Source organism: Sinocyclocheilus grahami, unplaced genomic scaffold (assembly GCF_001515645.1).
Source record: "Sinocyclocheilus grahami isolate Dianchi unplaced genomic scaffold, SAMN03320097.WGS_v1.1 scaffold545.1, whole genome shotgun sequence".
Taxonomy (NCBI): domain Eukaryota; kingdom Metazoa; phylum Chordata; class Actinopteri; order Cypriniformes; family Cyprinidae; genus Sinocyclocheilus; species Sinocyclocheilus grahami.
The window spans coordinates 179,494-201,059 of record NW_015505724.1 but is presented as its reverse complement, the minus strand read 5'-3'; the positions used below and the strand labels follow the sequence as shown (position 1 = coordinate 201,059).

Here is a 21,566-nt window from a genome sequence, read left to right as displayed (position 1 = left end):
CTGTTTAGCTCCGCCCACCGATTCTACATCACTGCTTGTTTAGCTCCTCTCACCGATTCTACATCACTGTCTGTTTAGCTCCGCCCACCGATTCTACATCACTGCTTGTTTAGCTCCTCTCACCGATTCTACATCACTGCCTGTTTAGCAACGTCCACTGATTCTACATCACTGCCTGTTTAGCAACGTCCACTGATTCTACATCACTGCCTGTTTAGCAACGTCCACTGATTCTACATCACTGCCTGTTTAGCAACGTCCACTGATTCTACATCACTGCCTGTTTAGCAACGTCCACTGATTCTACATCACTGCCTGTTTAGCAACGTCCACTGATTCTACATCACTGCCTGTTTAGCAACGTCCACTGATTCTACATCACTGCCTGTTTAGCAACGTCCACTGATTCTACATCACTGCCTGTTTAGCAACGTCCACTGATTCTACATCACTGCCTGTTTAGCAACGTCCACTGATTCTACATCACTGCCTGTTTAGCAACGTCCACTGATTCTACATCACTGCCTGTTTAGCAACGTCCACTGATTCTACATCACTGCCTGTTTAGCAACGTCCACTGATTCTACATCACTGCCTGTTTAGCAACGTCCACTGATTCTACATCACTGCCTGTTTAGCAACGTCCACTGATTCTACATCACTGCCTGTTTAGCAACGTCCACTGATTCTACATCACTGCCTGTTTAGCAACGTCCACTGATTCTACATCACTGCCTGTTTAGCAACGTCCACTGATTCTACATCACTGCCTGTTTAGCAACGTCCACTGATTCTACATCACTGCCTGTTTAGCAACGTCCACTGATTCTACATCACTGCCTGTTTAGCAACGTCCACTGATTCTACATCACTGCCTGTTTAGCAACGTCCACTGATTCTACATCACTGCCTGTTTAGCAACGTCCACTGATTCTACATCACTGCCTGTTTAGCAACGTCCACTGATTCTACATCACTGCCTGTTTAGCAACGTCCACTGATTCTACATCACTGCCTGTTTAGCAACGTCCACTGATTCTACATCACTGCCTGTTTAGCAACGTCCACTGATTCTACATCACTGCCTGTTTAGCAACGTCCACTGATTCTACATCACTGCCTGTTTAGCAACGTCCACTGATTCTACATCACTGCCTGTTTAGCAACGTCCACTGATTCTACATCACTGCCTGTTTAGCAACGTCCACTGATTCTACATCACTGCCTGTTTAGCAACGTCCACTGATTCTACATCACTGCCTGTTTAGCAACGTCCACTGATTCTACATCACTGCCTGTTTAGCAACGTCCACTGATTCTACATCACTGCCTGTTTAGATCTGCCCACCGATTCTACATCACTGCTTATATAGCAATGTCCACCGATTCTACATCACTGTCTGTGTAGCTCCGCCCACCGATTCAAGCATGAAATGCAGAAAATGCAGAAACCAAAACGATAAAGATGCTCTGAAGACAAGACGCTGTGCAGTGCCAAGCTGGAGAAACAGTTTTTGCATCGCCTTCCTTCTGATACCAACATTAGGAAAGAGTGGAAGAACTTTATTTTTAATGAAGATCCTGATCACGTCAGTAAGAACTCGGTCCTTTGTTCACTTTATTTTACCGCGGATTCTTTACTGACAAAGGGCACAATTCAACAAAGGATTTTCAGAAAGATTGAAACTGAAAGACAATGCTGTACGACTATATTGGATCCGACAGTAATGGCGCACCACACAAGTGTGAGTAACTGTTTTTATTACATGCTCACAACTGCTTTGTCTGTTATTACTGATCGTTTGATATGTATTTATGTGTTTTAACCTAAATCACAGCAGCATCCATCTATGAAGGCTGTAGGCTGTTAAACATACACAACTGTTAGCCAATCACAGCAGTGGGCGTTTATTTCTGAGTCTACAATCCAGGGGCGCGGGAAGATGTTTTAGGTTGGGGCCGGGGGTGCTGTATGCGCAGGGCGATAGAGGCTATATACACTTAGTGAAAATAGCAGTATTTTTTTGTGATATCATATGCTGTTTACACTAAGTGCAAATAGCTATTCTATTTATACTATGTTAAAATAGCAGAATATTCTGCTAATTACTTATTGCACATACTGGCAGTTATCTGCACCTCAGCATTGTAATACATTATAAAACAGTATGCAATAATAACTTATTGAGTGTCAATTTGAATTATAATTCAAATTATTAAATGGATGCCACCTTATTGGGACAAAAGCCCTCCCTACACCTTCCCTAACCTGTACATTATTTTCAACTATTTGATTATTTCCTTCCTTTTTATTAAAAATAAATGCTTTTCTGATGTGATTTGAAATTTGAATCGGGAGAAAAAAAGTTTACCAAAAGGCAGATTCGAACCCGGGTCGATTGCGTCAAAAGCAAGAGTAGGCTATGACACACACTTTACCATCTACACCATTGCATCTGATGATTGATGACTGTCTTTTGTAATGTTGACTATCCCAATCACATGGTGGTGAGTGGAGTTCGCGTAAATAGCCTCTGCCAACAAGGCGGGCTATTTGCACTTAGTGTAAATAGACACTCCGATTTTTTTTAAATTCCCAACAGTTAAACAGTTGAACCACAGAAAAAAACAGGGGGTGCTGCAGTACCCTCAGCACCCCCACTTCCTGCACCTATGCTACAATTCGTCACACCTATTCAAACAGAGCGTTCAGATGAGGGGGTCAAAACAGGACAGAAAATAGCCTTTTACTTCTAAATTATGATGTATTTTGATGTAAAAATCTTGATAACATTATAAGTGGACCTCAGAGAACCGTACAAAATAATAAAAAAGGCAGTTCATGACCCCTTTAAATCACCAGATCTTCCCTCTTTACACTGGTCATCATGGGAACTGCACTCCACTGGGCTGATACCAGGACAGGCAGATCCTTCAGGGTATCAGTGTCTAAATCACATCGGCTAACTACTGGGGTGCCTCAGGGTTTGGTGTTTGGCCCTCTCCTCTTTTCATTATCCACAAAATCACTGGGACCTATTATCCATGCACTCAGATTTCCTAGCACTGCTATGCTAACAATACAGAGTCTGCCTTGTAGACGACACCTCGGCCTGGAAGAAAGAACGTCACCTTCAGCTCAATCTATTTATAATGCCATCCATTTCAGGCAGGAACTTCTCAAACCACATCCCAAAGATCACACAATCATGCAAATTTACACTGTACAACATCAGGCATTTAAAGTCACTTGAGCGTTTGATTTAACATTTTGATATGTTCCTTTGAGCATTCGATTCATTATTTTATTTTATTTTTTTTATTTTATTTTTTTTATTATGGCAACATTGTATGGGATTACGAAAATCGGTTATCAAACATAATATTTCTTTTTGTTAAGAGTTTATGCTTCACCATATGAGGAGATCAAATGGCATTTAACAGATCACTTGACAGGCTTTTTTTAAATTAGATTTGTATTGTTTTAGAATTGGATTTTCATAACATATGGCGGGCTATTTCAGGTGCAATTTTGGGCATTTGGTTTATCATTTGAATTATGCAAGGAAAAAACCTTCCTGCATTCTTAACATGACATGCTTTTGTTGCAGAATTCCTCATAAGTTACTTTGCATAAAAGCATCTGCTAAATTAATGAATGTATTTTACAATGTATTTTATCTTTTATGTTTAATGTAAAAAAATTTAAATGACTAAACTGATATGTATTCAATCTCTGTTTTCCACTCGCTGAATTTGGTTCACAATTATCTCCAGGAATCATACTGAATATGTTAACATGGTTAAATCTTTATTTCAGCTATCATTGACTTTGCCACATGTGGGGAAAATGTTGTAACCTGATCAGACTTGTGCTGTAACATCACATCTAGCTACATGTAGTCACAGAGGTGGCTGCCTTGCACTTTACAGCTGATTTTTGAACATGAAGACCTCGAGAGCTTGTTGTCGTCAAGATCACCGTATATGGGTCCACACAGACGCAGGCATTTTGCTCACCTTCAGATTGCTTCCAGGAAAGATGGCCATTCCCTCCTTCCAGCCCAGAACATGGACAATCGTCCCTCCAACCTGCGCAGGAAGTGATGCGGCCTCCAGTTCACTGCCTTTAATCACCTTGATTGCATTTGGAGGCAGCTCCACTTTTGGCAATGGATGCGCAGAAGCTTTGGAAAAATAAAAGTTTTTTGCTGCCTTGCACTTTACAGCTGATTTTTGAACATGAAGACCTCGAGAGCTTGTTGTCGTCAAGATCACCGTATATGGGTCCACACAGACGCAGGCATTTTGCTCACCTTCAGATTGCTTCCAGGAAAGATGGCCATTCCCTCCTTCCAGCCCAGAACATGGACAATCGTCCCTCCAACCTGCGCAGGAAGTGATGCGGCCTCCAGTTCACTGCCTTTAATCACCGTGATTGCATTTGGAGGCAGCTCCACTTTTGGCAATGGATGCGCAGAAGCTTTGGAAAAATAAAAGTTTTTGTCTGGTCTAAGAGTAAATACTGTCTTATCCACAATATGTAACACCTCTGGAGATATGTACTAAAAACAATTGTTCAGGAGGAGTGTTAATTTAATACTGACAACCAAACTGCAAGAAAATATAAACACAGGATCAAGTCTCAAGCTCTATCCCTACACCTTGGACAGCAAGCCAAATCTGTTTAGAGTTTTAGTTTTAAAAGAAAGTGAAATGGGAAATTTAATTAAATAAATGTACTTTCTATTCAACTGTAAGCACCTGGAAAAATGATTGTGGAAGTATCCTGGGTTTTCAGCCACTGTGCAGAACTGTCATTGGGAGCGTGAGCGACGCTGCTTTCAGACGGGACATCTGCATCATGTGGCAAGACATCCAGGTCTGCTTTGGCACTCATAGCAAGACTCTGCTCAGTACCACTAACAACAGAGGATTGAGGACATCATGATAGATAGTGCAGAGGCCATTTCACTATTCACATGCAACACTGAAAGAGAACACCATTTCCCTTCAGAAGTAGGAGGGGTTTTTTTCAATCAAGGGGCTGGATATTTGAAAATGAACTTCGAATGCTATTACACAGCAAATTGAACAGCAAAGTTAAAATGCTGCAGTTTATCAGACGTTTTAAGAGGAAGACATTAGTCATTTAGGAGGATAATTTCTGTCATTCCTTTACAAAAATGAAAGAGAAACAGGACATTAACAAAGAAGAAGCACAAATGTGCTCAAATTTCACATCGTTCAGCCTTATTTTAGTTTCGGACACCTCTATATCCCAAATGTGACCCTGGACCACAAAACCAGTCTTAAGTGTTAATTTTCAAAATTGAGATTTATACATCATCTGAAAGCTGAATAAATAAATAAATAAGCTTTCAATTGATGTATGGTTTGTTAGGATGGGACAATATTTGGCTGAGATACAACTAATTGAAAATCTGGAATCTGAGGGTGCAAAAAAAATCTAAATATTGAGAAAATCATCTTTAAAGTTGTCCAAATGAAGTTCTTAGCAATGCATATTACTAATCAAAAATTAAGTTTTGATATATTTACGGTAGAACATGATATTTACTTAATATCCTAATGGTTTTTGGCATAAACAAAAAAAAAATATTTTTGGCTATTGCTACAAATATCCCCAGCGATTTAAGACTGCTTTTGTGCTCCAGGGTCACAAATGATGTTGATGCTCAACCCATAATGTGATAGTGATGGTGATCCATAATCCATAATCTGATGGTGGTGGTGATCCATAATCCATAATCTGATGGTGGTGGTGATGAGGATGGAGCATAAATTATGGTGATGATGCTCATAAACCAGTGGTGGTAATGATGGTGATGATTATGCATAATGCATAACTGATGGTGGTGATGTGAGTGAATCTTCCATTCCATTTCAAAAAGCATCAGTTCAAGCGCATCCTCTCCTCTCCCCAAAATAATCTTTACCAGTGCAAAATGGCGGAAGTTCATGTCGCTGTGCAGTAAACTGTAAAGTAGGCGAACCATTCATTATTTCATTCCGCTCTTGACTGAAAGACTGCTTTATGAGGAACATCCGATTCCGATGCATTTGGAAGGAAAAGACAGATGCGCTCCGTTATGATGATCGATATTAAAACATATGCTGTAATTTCAAGGCAACCTCAGTTTAATTGCTAATTATTAGGGTTTTTTAATCATTTCGTGAAGGGAAAATACGATGAAACGCGCGTCATTATAAGTATCCAGAAATGCATGCAAAGTAAAATCTTTTTATATGGAACGTGCATTAATGGCATGACATGAATAGTGTGTAATGTGAAGGCGATCAGATAATGAATTTATTCTCACCAGTGCTGCTCGGGAGGAATGTGATCTGCGCATGCGCGCATCATGAGCGCACAATCCTTTGATGTTTTGAAAAGTGTGTTGCATTTATTCTACACAACTTCACAATCACATGTGATAGTGTGCAGCGTATGAGATCTCTGCTGTGGGGATTGTTTTGATACGACATTAATTTAAACATATTTTTAAAAAAAAGAGTATCCTTATGTAAAAGAATAAAATGCCTTATATAGCTATTAGTGGCATTTGAGCTAGACGTTAGAGCAAACGAGTCCCTGAATCCCTGAATAAAAACAAATAAATAAACCTCACTGAAAGAATAGCATAAGACAGTCATAATTTCTTGTAGTTTTAAGTGATTTGTTACCTGGAAGTGCAAATGTCAAATGTAAAAATATAAGACTCAAATTTGAATTGACATTACTTCAGTTTTCTCTCGTCTTCATCCTGATTCTGCTTTTGAACTCATCTGAACCATCGATGTGGAAGTTAAACAGAAAAAAATGTTGTACATAAAACTTGAGAATCCTCTACTTATTTCTTTAATTTCTTTATTATTATTATTAGACTTTGCTGTTCAAACATAGATAAAGATGCATTTTAAAAATCATAATACTGAACATTATTTATGTTGTGTAAAATCAGTTAAGACACACAACATCATCAATACTTTGTGTAAATCGGTCACACAATCATGTCACACAACTCACCATTTAATACAAAGCCTAAAGTGAAACTTCCCCACAAAGAGAGTTTACTGAGATTGTTATTGGACTTAGTATTTATTACATTTGGCTTTGAAAGCACGAGAACACACATTTTGCTTTTCAGTTGAATAATCCATGAATAAATCTCATGACACCTTTCAAGAAATATTCACCACAAATATAACTTGGATATCATTAATAAAATGAGTATGGCAACGTCATAAACTTACAGTGTTGGGGAAAGTTACTTTTAAAAGTAATGCATTACAACATCGCATTACTCCAAAAAAAGTAACTAATTGCATTACTTAGTTACTACTGTTCATGGAAAGTAATGCATTACGTACTTTTGCATTACTTTTTGTCACCTGCACTGTAATGGCCCTTTCACAGCAAAAGTGAAAATAATAAGCCTCAGGCTGAGGGAAGTGCCTCTGATTTCTCTCAACACGGGGACAGGAGCTGAGGACAAAGTACCAAAATAACTTTTGTTACTTATTTGACAAAGTAACTCAGAAATGTCATTGTACATGTAAAAGTAATATGTTACTAGTTACTTTACAAAAGTAATCTGATTACATAATTAGTGTTACTTGTAATGCGTTTCCCACAACACTAAACATAGCACAGCACTGCACATGAATTTTTGCAAACCAACTGTTAACAAACTACAAGGCAAAATAAAGTGTATGGCAAGTGTTTTTATTGAGTGAAGACAGAACACGAGAGTGAAGTTCTGATGGATGTCGAAGCTAGCAGAGGTCGTCACCCTCAGGACACATTTTAACCTCTTCATCGATGACCACGTCGACTCTTTCAGCGTTGATATCTAGGGCATTTTGCAACAATCTGGGATGCTCCTGAAACAACCACCACATAGATAAATGCTTGTGGACGCAACGGTTTCTTTTGTGTTCACATAGACACTTCCAGCTGCCAGACTTGGTGTCAAACGAGACGCGTGTCCTCCCAAACTGACACCATTTGTCCTTGAGGTCTGTGTACACAGAAAAGTAGACACATCTCTCTGGAAGGTCATGCTCCCCCCAAAAAATAGGGTACACACAATCGGCTCCCTCTAAACATGCCCTGGAGTTCATCTCCTGGCACTCTTGTTTCTCCGATATGGACAGGAGGTGTTTGTCGGTCATCTCCTCCAGAGAGCTGACACACAGCGGTGGAGGGGGAACGTAGTGCTGCGCGTGATTAGTTCTCACGAGGTGACGGCACTCTTTACCAGGATTCCCGCTCTGGGCCTGTGCTCTCATGAAATCCCAGCATTCCTCCAGCTCACACAGCAGTATCTGTAAGGCAAAGGATTTGCGGATATGAATGGGCACTCTAGGTCCATGCAGATCCTTAGGTGTAACATAGATGGCATTTTTGGCATCTATGCATAACATGGGCTGCTGGTTCTGGCTGTGCTGTAGCCTCTCGTGCCGTCTCAAATTTGATGTGGTGGTAAAGAAGATGCCACACTTTTGGCACGCTGACTTGTTGCCCGGAGTCTTGTCTTCGTTGTCTGTTTGTTGGCTCTCCAACAGGACTGTTGTAGGTTGTAGCTCAACTGGAAGAGAGAAAAAAACCTGTTTAGATGAATCCTAATATGTGACCCTGGAGCACAAAAGCAGTCTTAAGTCGCTGGGGTATATTTGTAGCAATAGCCAAAAATACATTGTATGGGTCAAAATTATTGATTTTTCTTTTATGCCAAAAATCATTAGGATATTAAGTAAAGATCATGTTCCATGAAGATATTTTGTAAATTTCCTACTGTAAATATATCAAAACCTAATTTTGATTAGTAATATGCATTGCTAAGAACTTCATTTGGACAACTTTAAAGATGATTTTCTCAATATTCAGATTTTTTTGCACCCTCAGCTTCCAGATTTTCAAATAGTTGTATCTCTGCCAAATATTGTCCGATCCTAACAAACCATACATCAATGGAAAGCTTATTTATTCAGCTTTGAGATGGTGTATAAATCTCAATTTCATAAAATAGACCCTTATAACTGGTTTTGTGATCCAGGGTCACATTTGGGATATACTGTAATTTTTGATTAGTAATATGCATTGCTAAGAACTTCATTTGGACAACTTTAAAGATGATTCTTTAAAAAAGACGGCTGTTCGATTATGATACCGTATCATTCATTTCAATCTGCAGCAGGTTTCTACGTAGATAGCTTGGAGTCCAAGGCAGCAACTGCGGCGTCTTGTGTCGACACACCCCACAGAAGAGAGGGGCGGAGTGAGTTCAGCTTTGAGATGGTGTATAAATCTCAATTTCATAAAATAGACCCTTATAACTGGTTTTGTGATCCAGGGTCACATTTGGGATATACTGTAGAGGTGTCCGAAACTAAAATAAGGCTGAACGATGTGAAATTTGAGAATTTGTTACACATCCAGGGGTCAGGAGCGTCCAAACCTGTTCCTGGAGGGCCACTATCCTGCAGAGTTGAGCTCCAACCCTAATTAAACACAGCAAAAGCAGCCAATCTAGAGCTATGTTCGAAAACGCCCCCCTATATACACTCATTCACTATCAGTCCACTAATGTAGTCCAGTTGAAGTGAATTCAAACGTGAGCGAATTCGGAAATGCAGCAGAAGAGCTGCCGCTTTTTCATAGTTTGTGCTTGCTGTTTAATAATCATTTGAAAGAGTTTGCAAACTGGCCGCTCCGGTAGTAATGAATAGCTTGTATAGGAACCTCCATTAAAGAGGACATCGGATGAAATGTTCACTTTTTTTAGCTTTTTTTGCATTTAGTTGGTTTCCGGTGTGTCTGCCAGCTCAGAAAGGCTGAAAAGAAAACACGCAGTTATTTAGTTATGGGCTGTCTGAGTCTGATACCGTATCATTCATTTCAATCTGCAGCAGGTTTCTACGTAGATAGCTTGGAGTCCAAGGCAGCAACTGCGGCGTCTTGTGTCGACACACCCCACAGAAGAGAGGGGCGGGGTGAGCAGAGCTCATTAGCATTTAAAGAGACTGTGAACAAAGCGGTTTTTGGTGTTGTTTTACACGAATGTTGAGAAATTTTAACAAAAGTATGTTACAGACATTTCATGAAGACCCTAAAGCATCACACCAACTTGTGGAGAACGGCCATCCGATGTCCCCTTTAACTACTTAATAATCAATTAAAAAGACATTTATACCTGTATGATATTACGCTGTAACCACTTTGGACCAGCGGTTCAGCAGTTCATCGGTTGTACACTCATTACTGCGGTGCATTATGGGATTGATTGAGTACAATCAATAATGTCCACTACGGTTTCGGACAACACTTCAAATAGCTGTTCTCTCAAATAGTGCCCTATATAATGGTATGGGGGCAGCACAGCCCAGGTCTTCAGAATTTACTAGAAACTTCCATTCAAGTGTGCTGGAGACCCACTGTCCTGCAGAGTTTAGCTACAGCCTCAATCAAACACACCTGAACCAGCTAATCACGGCCTTCAGAATCACTAGAAAAAAAGAATCAATAAACAGCCATGTGAACTGGAGAAACTGCGTGGAGAAATATTCTATCCTCATGAGAAATTCCAGACTGTGTGTATTCTGATTGGAACTTTTGAATTTCGTCTGTGAAAATTCACAGAACAATGGTATGTGTGCACACCTTTAGGAGGCGCCGTCATACAAAACAGTTACTGACTGAATGGGCAGCTGCTGTGGTGTTGCACACAGCCAATAATTTGATCAGTGGATGAGCGCTATTGAAAATGATCAATAAATGCCATTGCTCACCTGTGGATTTGTCAGTCATCTCAACACCTGCAGTCGTTTGAAACAGATTTGAGGGATATTAATTAACAAGAATGAACTTGGATGAGCTCAAAAAAACTACAATATGGACAATGCCAATAATAATAAATGAGTATGTGTATACGGTGTAAACTTTTGACTAGTAGTGTATATGTAAAAATTACTATACAGTCCGATACATACTTGATATTCCATTCTCTTTAAATTACAATACAAGTAGTAAATTAAAAAAAAAGTAGTACAGTCCACTCCTCTAAGAAAATTCAAAAATTCAAGAAATGCATTTTAATAGACACAAACCATGGTTGGTAATATGGATTTTGTAATCCTTTGTCCTTTGCAATATTTTTGAGCACATTGGGCAATGCCAGTGGCTCCTGCCATGGCCTCCATCAGAACAATAACAGGGGATAGAAAACTTCCCTGTCAGAAAGAACAGACAGCATTAGAGTTGAGAATGGGTGTAAAATACTACCTCTCTGCAAGATGTGTGTTATAGAAACGGTTACTGGTCAATTACCAATGCCAGAGTCTTTATAATACACCGCGAATCTGAGATGTCTCTTTTTGAGGTGATGTTTAGATGCAGTCACTGGATTCCTGCAGTACAGACAGTCAAGATCCTTCATCACGCCGAAAAGCTCCTCTTCATCAACAAACACAAACACTCGCTCTGTAAAACAGTCAGAAAAATACATCAAATACAAGCTTTATGGAACCATTTACACTGAGATACGTGATTTCCTGAACTTCTAGTGAATTATATTTTATAATAAACCTATAAGAAGTCTATACACATATTAGGGATGCGCCGATCCGATATTCATATCGGGTATCGGCTCCGATAGTGCCATTTTTCTCGGATCTGGTATCGGTCAGAGAGAACCGATCCAAATCTGATTTTTTTTAATTTTTTTTTAGATTGTGTGAATTATTCTGTGTTACTTCTGAAGCCATACGATAGCTTAATGTGAGCAACATATGAATATTGAAGTCCTTGCATTAAAGTTCACACAAACTCTTTTCTCCGCTGTGGCTGTCAGTCATTCGTTCAGTCTTTAAACCCTGGTCGCGTTCGGTTACAGCAGTCAGCTCGTAAAGCTCTCTCCAACATCATTCTGTGTTCCCATTATACTTGATTTGTAAATACATGTCTATGATTTTGCAAAAAGGACTATTATGTTTAATGTTGTTTTGTTGCTCGCTACCGGGTGTCTGTGAGAACAAAACACGGGCGTAGAAAAGACTATAAATAAATACATTCATGAATGTTTTTAATGAATGGATTTTATAATAATACAAATAGCAATGTGTAACATTTTACCATATTTAACACTTTTATTTGTTCCCCACACAATATTGGTTTTCACTAAATGTTTGGATTTCTAAAATTATTGTGCACTGATTTTTCTAGAATAACTTTTGCTGCCGAATTATCCACTAACCTAGTTTGATACATTTTTGTCATAGATTATAAATATACATGGGCCTATATTTTTTCATATGTTTATTTTATTTTTCTTTATAATGAAGTAGTCTGTATCTAGTAGATTGTGAAAGAATGATTATCAGTTCCACACACAGAGATATATAAATTCTATATTTATTTAAATGAGGGAAAAAAACTTCACTGGTATCGGATCGGTATCGGATATCGGCCAATACCGAACCCTAGGTATCGGAATCGGAAGCGAAAAAGGCGGATTGGAGCATCCCTAACACATATACATCATATGTATAAATTATACATCTTGCATATTATGTTTATTGTTACTAACTCATCCTAAATACAGTTTGTGGTCTTATTTTCTATCTTATTATAATAATTTCTAATAAATGCATTATACTCACCAGTCATGACCATTTAATTCCAGAGCCTAAAAATATATTTAAAAGACAGAATTAATTACAAGTACCAAATACTATTTATAATGTGCCCTGAAAACTCCATGACAACAATATACTACTATTGTTACTACAGTAAAATTAAGTGGATTTGGTATTAATAACCACTGTGCAGTCAATGCATAAATTACACACAACAGACTGCAAAAGCGTCTTAGAATTTTATCTCATATTAATGCATTATTTACAGTAGGAACAATAACTGGCATTTTGTGTAAAGTATGGTCCCCATGGTGGTTTTGGTAAATATCCTTTCAAGCGTTTACTTAGAACCATAATAAACAAAGATGTATCTACTGACCTCCCAGATGCAGATGTGTGGATGTAAATCAGTCAAACTCCTCGATACAGATTTTCTAACGATGATAGCACAGTTTTAAGAGCATCGATCAACTGCGGTTTGAAAAATATATATAATAAGAAATAAAACAAGCGCCCGAGCTGCTGTGCGACGCCGAATGTATGACGCCGAGTCACGTGACTGTCGCCTTTAGAAAGACGTGCTGCAGCTGTTAACTAAACCCTGCTGGAAGCACAACACCATTCAGTGACCGGCGGTGCCGTAAAGCATGCTTCCCATTCAAGAACAGAGGCGGACAAAGTACTCAACTCTATTACTTGAGTGAAAGTACAGATACTGCTGGTCAAATATTACTCCATTACAAGTAAAAGTTGTAAAGACAGATTTTACTTAAGTAGAAGTACAGAAGTACTTGCTTTTAAAAGTACTTAAGTACCTAAAGTAAATTTCTTTTTTATGTCTTCAGTCATCTTCATCTTCAGTGTTCTGGCTGAGGGAAGGAGGTTCTCATCCAAGATTTTACAGTACATGGCCCCTCAATGCGGTGAAGCCGTTCTGTACCCTTATCAGAAAAACAGCCCCAAAGCATAATGTTTCCAGCTCCGTGCTTGACTGTAGGGATGGTGTTCTTGGGGTCATAGTCAGCATTTCTCTCCCTCCAAACACGGCGAGTCGAGTTAATACCAAAGAGCTCAATTTTGGTCTCATCTGACCACAGCACTTTCTCCCAAGCCTTCTCTGAATCATTTAGATGTTCTTTGGCAGACTTTAAACGAGCTGTACATGTGCCTTCTTGAGCAGGGGGAGCTTGCGGGCGCTGCAGGGTTTCAGTCCATTGCGGCATAGTGTGTTACCAATGGTTTGCTTGGTGACTGTGGTCCCAACTGCCTTAAGATCATTAACAAGCTTCTCCCGTGTAGTTCAGGGCTGATCCCTCGCCTTTCTCATGATCATCCTTACCATGTCGTGAACACAACTCTCCAATAAAAAAGTGCGGGGGACGAATTTACTTTTTATAAAAAGTGGGGGGGACATGTCCCCCGCGTCCCCCGCGTCATCTACGCCCCTGTCCTTACCCCATGAGGCGAGATCTTGCACGGAGCTCCAGACCGAGGCTGATTGATGGTCATTTTGTATTTCTTCCATTTCTGAATAATCGCACCAACAGTTGCACATGGGCACATAACCAGTCTGTGGGAGCCCGAATTCTTGCTGGTTGGTTGGGGATCAAATACTTATTTCACTCACTGAAATGAAAATAAATAAATTTCTAACCTTTATATAATGTGTTTTTCTTGATTTTCTGGTTGGTATTCTGTCTCTATCCATTAAAATAAATCTACCATAAAAATTACAGACCTTCATTTCTCTGTAAGTGGGCAAACTTACAAAATCAGCAGGGGATCAAATAAATATTTTCCCCACTGTATATTACAATGATTTCATGGAGTATTCATAAATTCGATATGACTCCATGATTTGAAATAAGCCTACCATAATATTAGAGTGATTTGTGTTTTAGGGAGATGGGGTTTATCTGGTTACAACTCCAAAACCTTTACCTTCGAGGTTCAAGTAACAGCATCCACACAGGAGGGCAAGATCCAGAATCCATCTGAAATTCCTTGGCAAAACTCTGATATCATCGACCAGTGGTACTGTGTTAAATATGATGATGAATTTTATCCCGGAGTGATTCAAGATTTGAATGAAACTCATGTCAATGTGAAATGTATGCTCCGGATTGGAGTCAACCGCTTTTTCTGGCCATGGCAAGATGATGTCCTATGGTGTTTGCATGAAGATGTTATCAGAATGATTCCTCCTCCTACTTCTGTGACCTCTCGTCATATGGAAATTGACATGGACATATGGTCTAAGATCTCCGACTTGTGAACTGACTGAAAACACAACTGAAAGAAAAGAAACGAATGAAAGAATGACTGAAAGCATACAAAAGAAAACAAAATATTGACAGTAAAATCAGTTAAGGATTACTTGGTGAATGAGAAGAAACAAAAAGAACAAGAAGATTAAATACAATCAGTTGGAAATGCAAATTAGTTCAGAAAGTAATGTTATAGAAACCACAGAGACATGATACATCACATACACACATATGGATTATACAGAGACCAATGAGACATGTCTCAGAAACCAATTAAACACACATCTGGACTAGCCAGACTGTTCTTGTTTGCAATAGACACTATGGATTAAATGTTGTTCGTTGTTAAAGTTGTAATCATTTCACTGTAATGTTTTAATCTTTTTTTTAACTGAACTCCGATTAATTGCTTGTACTTACATTTGCTGAATAAAAATAGTTTTTATCTTAAATTTATCTTTTTTTTCCTAATGTGTCCTGTCAACTGTGTTACTTTGTCTGTCAACTGTGTTATGTGTGGTTTTTATGTCATAAATATTTTAAATGTGAACTAAACTGTAAGATGGGGATATCTCTGGAGATGGTCGTCTTGGGTAAGGGTGGTGAATAACACTAAATTCAGCATACTGTGGATTTATGCTGAAGAAAAGTTCCATCCTTCATGATAGCATCCCACAGAACGCCCATTAGGAAGCCTCGAATTCATATTTTCAAATCAGTTAGATAGATAACCTCAAAAACTCTGGTGAATAGACTCAAAATGTTTCATTTGACACAGCATTTGTCCGTAACACAGTTGACAAAATAATGAATCAAATGTTAATGTTCATTAACATATTTAAAAGTCATTAGAGCTTAAGCTTGCCAAATAATTAATTTAGCACATTAAGGGGATATATTATTAAACTACCTAGTTTATTGATCAAAAAAGAATACTGATTTCCTGACTTTTCGGCTGACATGAAATGTACCCCTAAATATAGAATGACTCACAGATGTATCCTTCACTGCCTTTGATATCCCACAATCCTGTGCGTTCCATTCCGTGACGGTTGGGAGAAAAAAATAAAGATGGCATCTGAAAGTTGCGTTTGGTGGTCAGTTTGTGTGTAAATGTATGTTTCTGACTAACTTTTTGCACTTTTGATGTTGTTTCTAGCGAGAAATCAGTATTATAATGATTAAATATTTTAGTTATCATCAAAACAAGTTCTATTTTGTTGTAGATCATTAAACCGTTACGCTGCCTCAGAAGCCTGTCCGAAATCAGTTTCATGAGGTGCCTTTCATGCAAAAACGCTGCCTGCAAAGTCATTGCCTCATAAGGCAGCAAGTAAGCTGCCTAGGCTTTCGGACGCAGCCAAGTTTTGTGGACTTCGCCATCTTTGATATTATTTTGGTCACTGGTTTATCTGTGATATTATTTTGGTCACAGCGCTATGGTTACTGGTAAGGAATACGGACTTGACTCCCATTGCACGTTCATACAAACAGCATTCGAGACACTACTGTAAGCTGCTGTGTGAACGAGACATTGAGACATCTGTAAGTAAATGCGGTTGTCAATTCCAAAAACTGACAGTGTAAACATAGCAGTTTAGTTTAGGTTTTTAATTGTATGTTTATTTAATTTACTAAGTTCCCTGCGCTATCTTGAACAGTAGAGAGTGTGGAACCTAACCTAGTCCGTGTACATTAATGAGGAAAAAAAATGAACTTAAATGATTTTAGCAAATGGCTGCAATATAACAGAGTGAAAAATTTAAGGGGGTCTGAATACTTTCCGTACCCACTGTATATTGCCGTTAAAACTAAGATATCATTCTAATTTGAATTACTCAAAATAAATAAAAGTAGCTTTCTGCTGTTGGTGAGTGTAACTACAGCAGCGCTCAGTGCATTAAATCATTAACCATTGCTAAACACGGACCATCAATGCATGAATCAAACTCACCAAGACTCTCAACAGTTTCTTTTCCATGCATCATTTTTAATATCCATGTATGTGGTTATGGTTAAATCATATAAATCAAGTGAAAATGCTCTGGAACTCGGACTGACAGATTTGCTCGCGAAATTCGCTGTTCATTTGTGTAAAGTTAACTTTGTGTTGATTGTTACCACTAACTAGATGGAGTCTGTTAAAGGAATCCCTTTGGTTGTATATATCTATGTAGTGCTTATATAAGTGTAGTGTAGAAGTTATATGCTAAATTTTGTTATTGTGGGATCGTTTGTAAGGAGGAGGATGCCATTGAAGATTCATGTTTTCTCCTGTGTTTAAATAGAGAGGGAGTAAGGGAAGAGTTTGTCTTTTCTTTTTTTCTTTTGAAGCTAATGTATTTACACAAACCCTTAGTAAGAATTGATTTTGTTATTTTGGCCATTTCCCCTCCTGAAGTCTTATATTTATATCTATACAGCTTTTTATTTATACCACATTCTTCATTAATAAAATTAAAACCATCAGTGCACAATTTTCCACACCACAAACTGTCAAACATATCTTACCAGCAAACACACACTCGTTCACATCCTTCTCTCCACTCTCTGAGGCAGAAGTCTCCAAACTCATCCTTTCCAATCATCCTACTACTTGTCCGCTTGATCCTATTCCATCTCATCTCCTTCAAGCCATTTCTCCTGCCGTTGTACCTGCATTCACTCACATCATTAACACATCCCTTCACACTGGTGTTTTTCCCTCAGCATTTAAACAGGCTCGTATAACCCCTTTATTTAAGAAACCCACCCTTAACCCAACTCTGAGAACTACAAACCGGTTTCCCTTCTTCCTTTCATTGCAAAAATACTTGAACGAGTTGTGTTCAACCAAGTCTCTGCCTTTCTCACACAGAACAACCTCCTCAACAGCAACCAATCTGGCTTCAGAAGTGGACATTCAACCGAGACTGCCTTGCTCTCAGTTGTTGAAGCCCTAAGACTGGCAAGAGCAGCTTCCAAATCTTCTATACTTATTTTGCTGGATCTGTCTGCTGCTTTTGACACGGTTAACCACCAGATCCTCCTGTCAACCCTATTGGCAAAGGGCATCTCAAGAACCGCACTCCAGTGGTTTGGGTCTTCTCTCTCAGATAGTTCCTTCAAGATATCTTGGAGAGGTGAGGTGTCCAAGTCACAACATCTAGCTACTGGGGTGCCTCAGGGCTCAGTACTTGGACCGCTTCTCATCTCTGTCTACATGGCATCACTAGGTTCTGTCATTCAGAAACATGGCTTTTCATATCACTGCTATGCTGATGACACTCAACTCTACCTCTCATTCCATCCTGATGATCCGAAGATAGCTGCTCGTATCTCAGCATGTCTAACAGACATTTCTTGTTGGATGACGGACCATCACCTTCAACTCAACCTTGCCAAGACAGAACTGCTTGTGGTTCCATCAAACCCATTGTTTCATCACAATTTCACCATCCATTTAGGCACATCAACCATAACTCCTTCAAAAACAGCCAGAAACCTTGGAGTTATAATTGATGATCAGCTAACTTTCTCAGACGACATTGCTAAAACTGTCCTGCAGATTTGCTTTATTCAACATCAAGAAGATCAGGCCCTTTCTTTCAGAACATGCTCCTTGTTCAAGCTTTTGTTCTATCCAGGCTGGACTATTGCAATGCTCTCTTGGCAGGTCTTCCAGCCAGTTCTATCAAACCTTTACAATTAATCCAGAATGATCCAACACGATTAATTTTTAATGAGCTGAAAAGAATGCATGTCATACCTCTGTTTATCAGTTTGCACTGGCTACCAATAGCTGCTCGCATAAAATTCAAGGCATTAATGTTTGCCTACAAAACCACCACTGGCTCTGCACCCCTTTACCTAAATTCATTACTTCAGAGTTATGTGCCCTCTAGAAGCTTACGTTCTGCAAGTGAACGTCACTTTATTGTGCCATCTCAAAGAGGCACAAAATCACTTTCACTGACTTTTAAATTAAATGTTCCCTCCTGGTGGAATGACCTGCCCAACTCAGTCCGAGCAGCCGAGTCCTTAACCATCTTCACGAATTGGCTAAAAACACATCTCTTCCATCTTTATTTGACCCTCTAACTCTAGCCCTCTCTATTCTAATTCTATTCTTAAAAAAAAAAAAAACTTGCCCCTTTTACACTTGCATTCTATTTACTTACTGCTTGTTTTCTTTAAAAAAACACTAGCTTCTCTAATCTTTTGTATTCTGTTTTCTTTTTATTATATAATAAAAAAAAAACCTTGCTACGTGTATTAAGCTAACTGAGACTTATCGTGCTTGCATATCATTGCTCTCTTGTTGATTTTGATTGCTACTATTGTCCTCATTTGTAAGTCGCTTTGAGTAAAAGCGTCTGCTAAATGACTAAATGTAAATATCTCACTGATTATTTAAAACCTTTAATGTTTTTACTTTAAAAACTGGTGTTGTTCCAATTTGTGCTTGTCCTGGGACCTGGAGACGGGAGTTCTCTTACTCTCTTCTCGCAACTATCATGGAGCAGGTTGGAATTATCTTTTCAGGACAGGATCTCCAGGAACAGACCTCAGCTTTAGATTTGGCAATGGGAATCGGATCCTATAAACCACTGGTTAAGGGTAGCTTGATTCTGGAGCAGAAAACAGAAGTAACAGGCAATGCGTTTAGTTAATTGAGCCAACTCTTTACGTCCTCATCTGAGGTAATGACACAAACAACACTTTCTGACTGCAGATTATGGGACTGATTTGCAGGAAAATGGATGATTTTCAGTGCTGGACAGACTATGTCTGTGTGAAATCTGCTTTCTGTCTGGCCCACACACACCAAACTGACACCACTTGGTGACAAACGCTGACTGTGGTTTTGCCTAATGTCACCTGTGTCTGGGCTGATGACCAACTGGCATGTGTTCTGCACTCTCCATACCAGGTTGCAGTAGTCTGTATTCATCATTCAAAAAGGGAATCTGGAAAAGCTAGGACTGTGAATATAAAATCGTAAACAGCTGCTTTATCCAAAAACTAGGGGGAAAAAAAGTGAAATTAGACAAAGTCTGGACAAAAATATTTCAAACCTAAAAGACTTTGGGCATGTAATGTCATTGCAGTTTTCATGTTTATTAAAGATTGTTCAAGTAGTACAGGGATTCCCAAACGTTTTTCTCAACCAAACCCATTCGGCGAAATATTTACTTAAAATATCTCAGAGGAAGTTAATATTTCAGTAACTTAACACATTCGCATGTTTACTGCAAATGTGTTAAGTTCTCTGATGTCGGTTAATGGTCACATTAGCATGCAGGTAAACAAATTATTTTTATTTGTAGCGTTTAATTTTACATTTTTGTGATTTAATAATTAGCTTTTTAGCAACTCACAAACCCACTACACTGTACATTTATTGGCAAATTTAAAACAAGCTTGATAAAATCTAACAGTCATTTTAAAAGTAGTCAGATTACATTACTAACTAGTTTATGTATTCTGTAACAGACTACCCAGCTCTGTTTGTGAGGTACTTTTGTGCACAAACGCTGCCTGCAAAGTCATTGCCTGAAAGGACAGCAAGGCAACTCATAAGCACACAGCTTTGGCTGTGTCTGAAAGCTTAGCCAGTATCACATCAGTTTTCCTTCTCATGTACTGGTTCTGTAAGATGAACAGCCAGTCAGTGTAATTGCTCTCACTGATTAACAAACTGTAACACTGAAGGCATGTTCACACCAAATTCGATATATATATTAGCATCCACACCAATGCTGCACGATAACGTTGTCATCTGCCCTTTAAATACTCAAGCTCCTAAAAGTCTAAAGATGGATTCTAATTGCCTGTCAATGTTTTTATTAATCAGCTGGGGGGAAAAAAAATAAAAAGTGACTCCGATATTCATTCATCTGCCGTTGTTGTAGAGGTGTTGTGGACCTCCCCATTCCTATATAATTTTTTTTTTACTTTAGTCATTATAGTGGTTGCACTTTATTTTACAGTATGTGTACTTACAATGTACTTGGCTAAGAAAGTAATGGGTAATATAAGGTAACTACATGGGTTAGGTGTAGGTTCAGGGTTAGTACCTAGTTATTACCCAGCTACTGTAATCACTAAGTACGTAGTATGTACATGCAGAACAGGACTATAAAATAAAGCGCTACCGTTATAGTTGGTGTGAATAGGACTTAAGTACTGCTTTTATCTGCTAAGGGAAAAAAACATAAAAAAATAGCCATTTATGAATCATTGATTTTTGGAGAAAAGGCCATTAAAAAGAACAATAAAATTAATAGAATGCATTTTAATAAAACAAAATCAGACAGTTTTCAATGAACTATTACATGAAGAAACATAAGTCAACATTGTTCAGATAATAGTTTTATAAGCCACAAGATGCAGCGGCCTTTCGTTTCCTTGCCGAGTCCTTTTCCAGCAACACAGCACAGAGGATCATGGTTTATAAAAAGGACTGACATGCAGCACACCAAATCAAATCACTTATTTTCATGCTATTGTTATGCATATAAAATAATCGAAGCTGTGATTCTCTTTTACTATAGAAGATGGGTAAAATAAAACGCATGAAATGCCTTGGACTTGGATCCTATCATGACCATTAGAAAATTATCCTTGACAACCGGCCTCTTAAGGAGATGGGGGGGG

The 21,566-nt window shown here is 38.7% G+C and overlaps 3 protein-coding genes across 3 annotated transcripts in view; all 3 read right to left on the bottom strand.

The window, feature by feature from the left end:
- LOC107555779 (lethal(3)malignant brain tumor-like protein 1) overlaps positions 1 to 6,394 on the bottom strand; it is a 44,659-nt gene extending 38,265 nt beyond the window's left edge. The window contains exons 1-3 of the mRNA XM_016238684.1: positions 6,345 to 6,394; positions 4,765 to 4,922; positions 4,279 to 4,483 (exon numbers count right to left, since the gene is read on the bottom strand). Coding sequence (XP_016094170.1) covers positions 4,279 to 4,483; positions 4,765 to 4,922; positions 6,345 to 6,388 — 407 coding nt within the window. The 5' untranslated portion in view covers positions 6,389 to 6,394. The remainder of the gene's footprint in view (positions 1 to 4,278; positions 4,484 to 4,764; positions 4,923 to 6,344) is intronic.
- Positions 6,395 to 7,644: 1,250 nt separating this feature from the next.
- LOC107555797 (uncharacterized) lies at positions 7,645 to 13,242 on the bottom strand. The gene is made up of 6 exons (XM_016238699.1): positions 13,040 to 13,242; positions 12,685 to 12,710; positions 11,354 to 11,506; positions 11,134 to 11,256; positions 10,816 to 10,842; positions 7,645 to 8,615 (listed from the first exon to the last, which is right to left on the bottom strand). The coding sequence occupies exons 2-6, from the start codon at positions 12,695 to 12,697 to the stop codon at positions 7,801 to 7,803; spliced, it is 1,131 nt and encodes a 376-aa protein (XP_016094185.1). The 5' UTR covers positions 12,698 to 12,710; positions 13,040 to 13,242; the 3' UTR covers positions 7,645 to 7,800.
- A 7,972-nt stretch (positions 13,243 to 21,214) lies between these two features.
- Positions 21,215 to 21,566, bottom strand: part of LOC107555802 (serine/arginine-rich splicing factor 6-like) — a 12,953-nt gene continuing 12,601 nt past the window's right edge. Inside the window, exon 7 of the mRNA XM_016238706.1 lies at positions 21,215 to 21,564. The gene's annotated coding sequence lies outside the window, so the exon portion shown is untranslated. The remainder of the gene's footprint in view (positions 21,565 to 21,566) is intronic.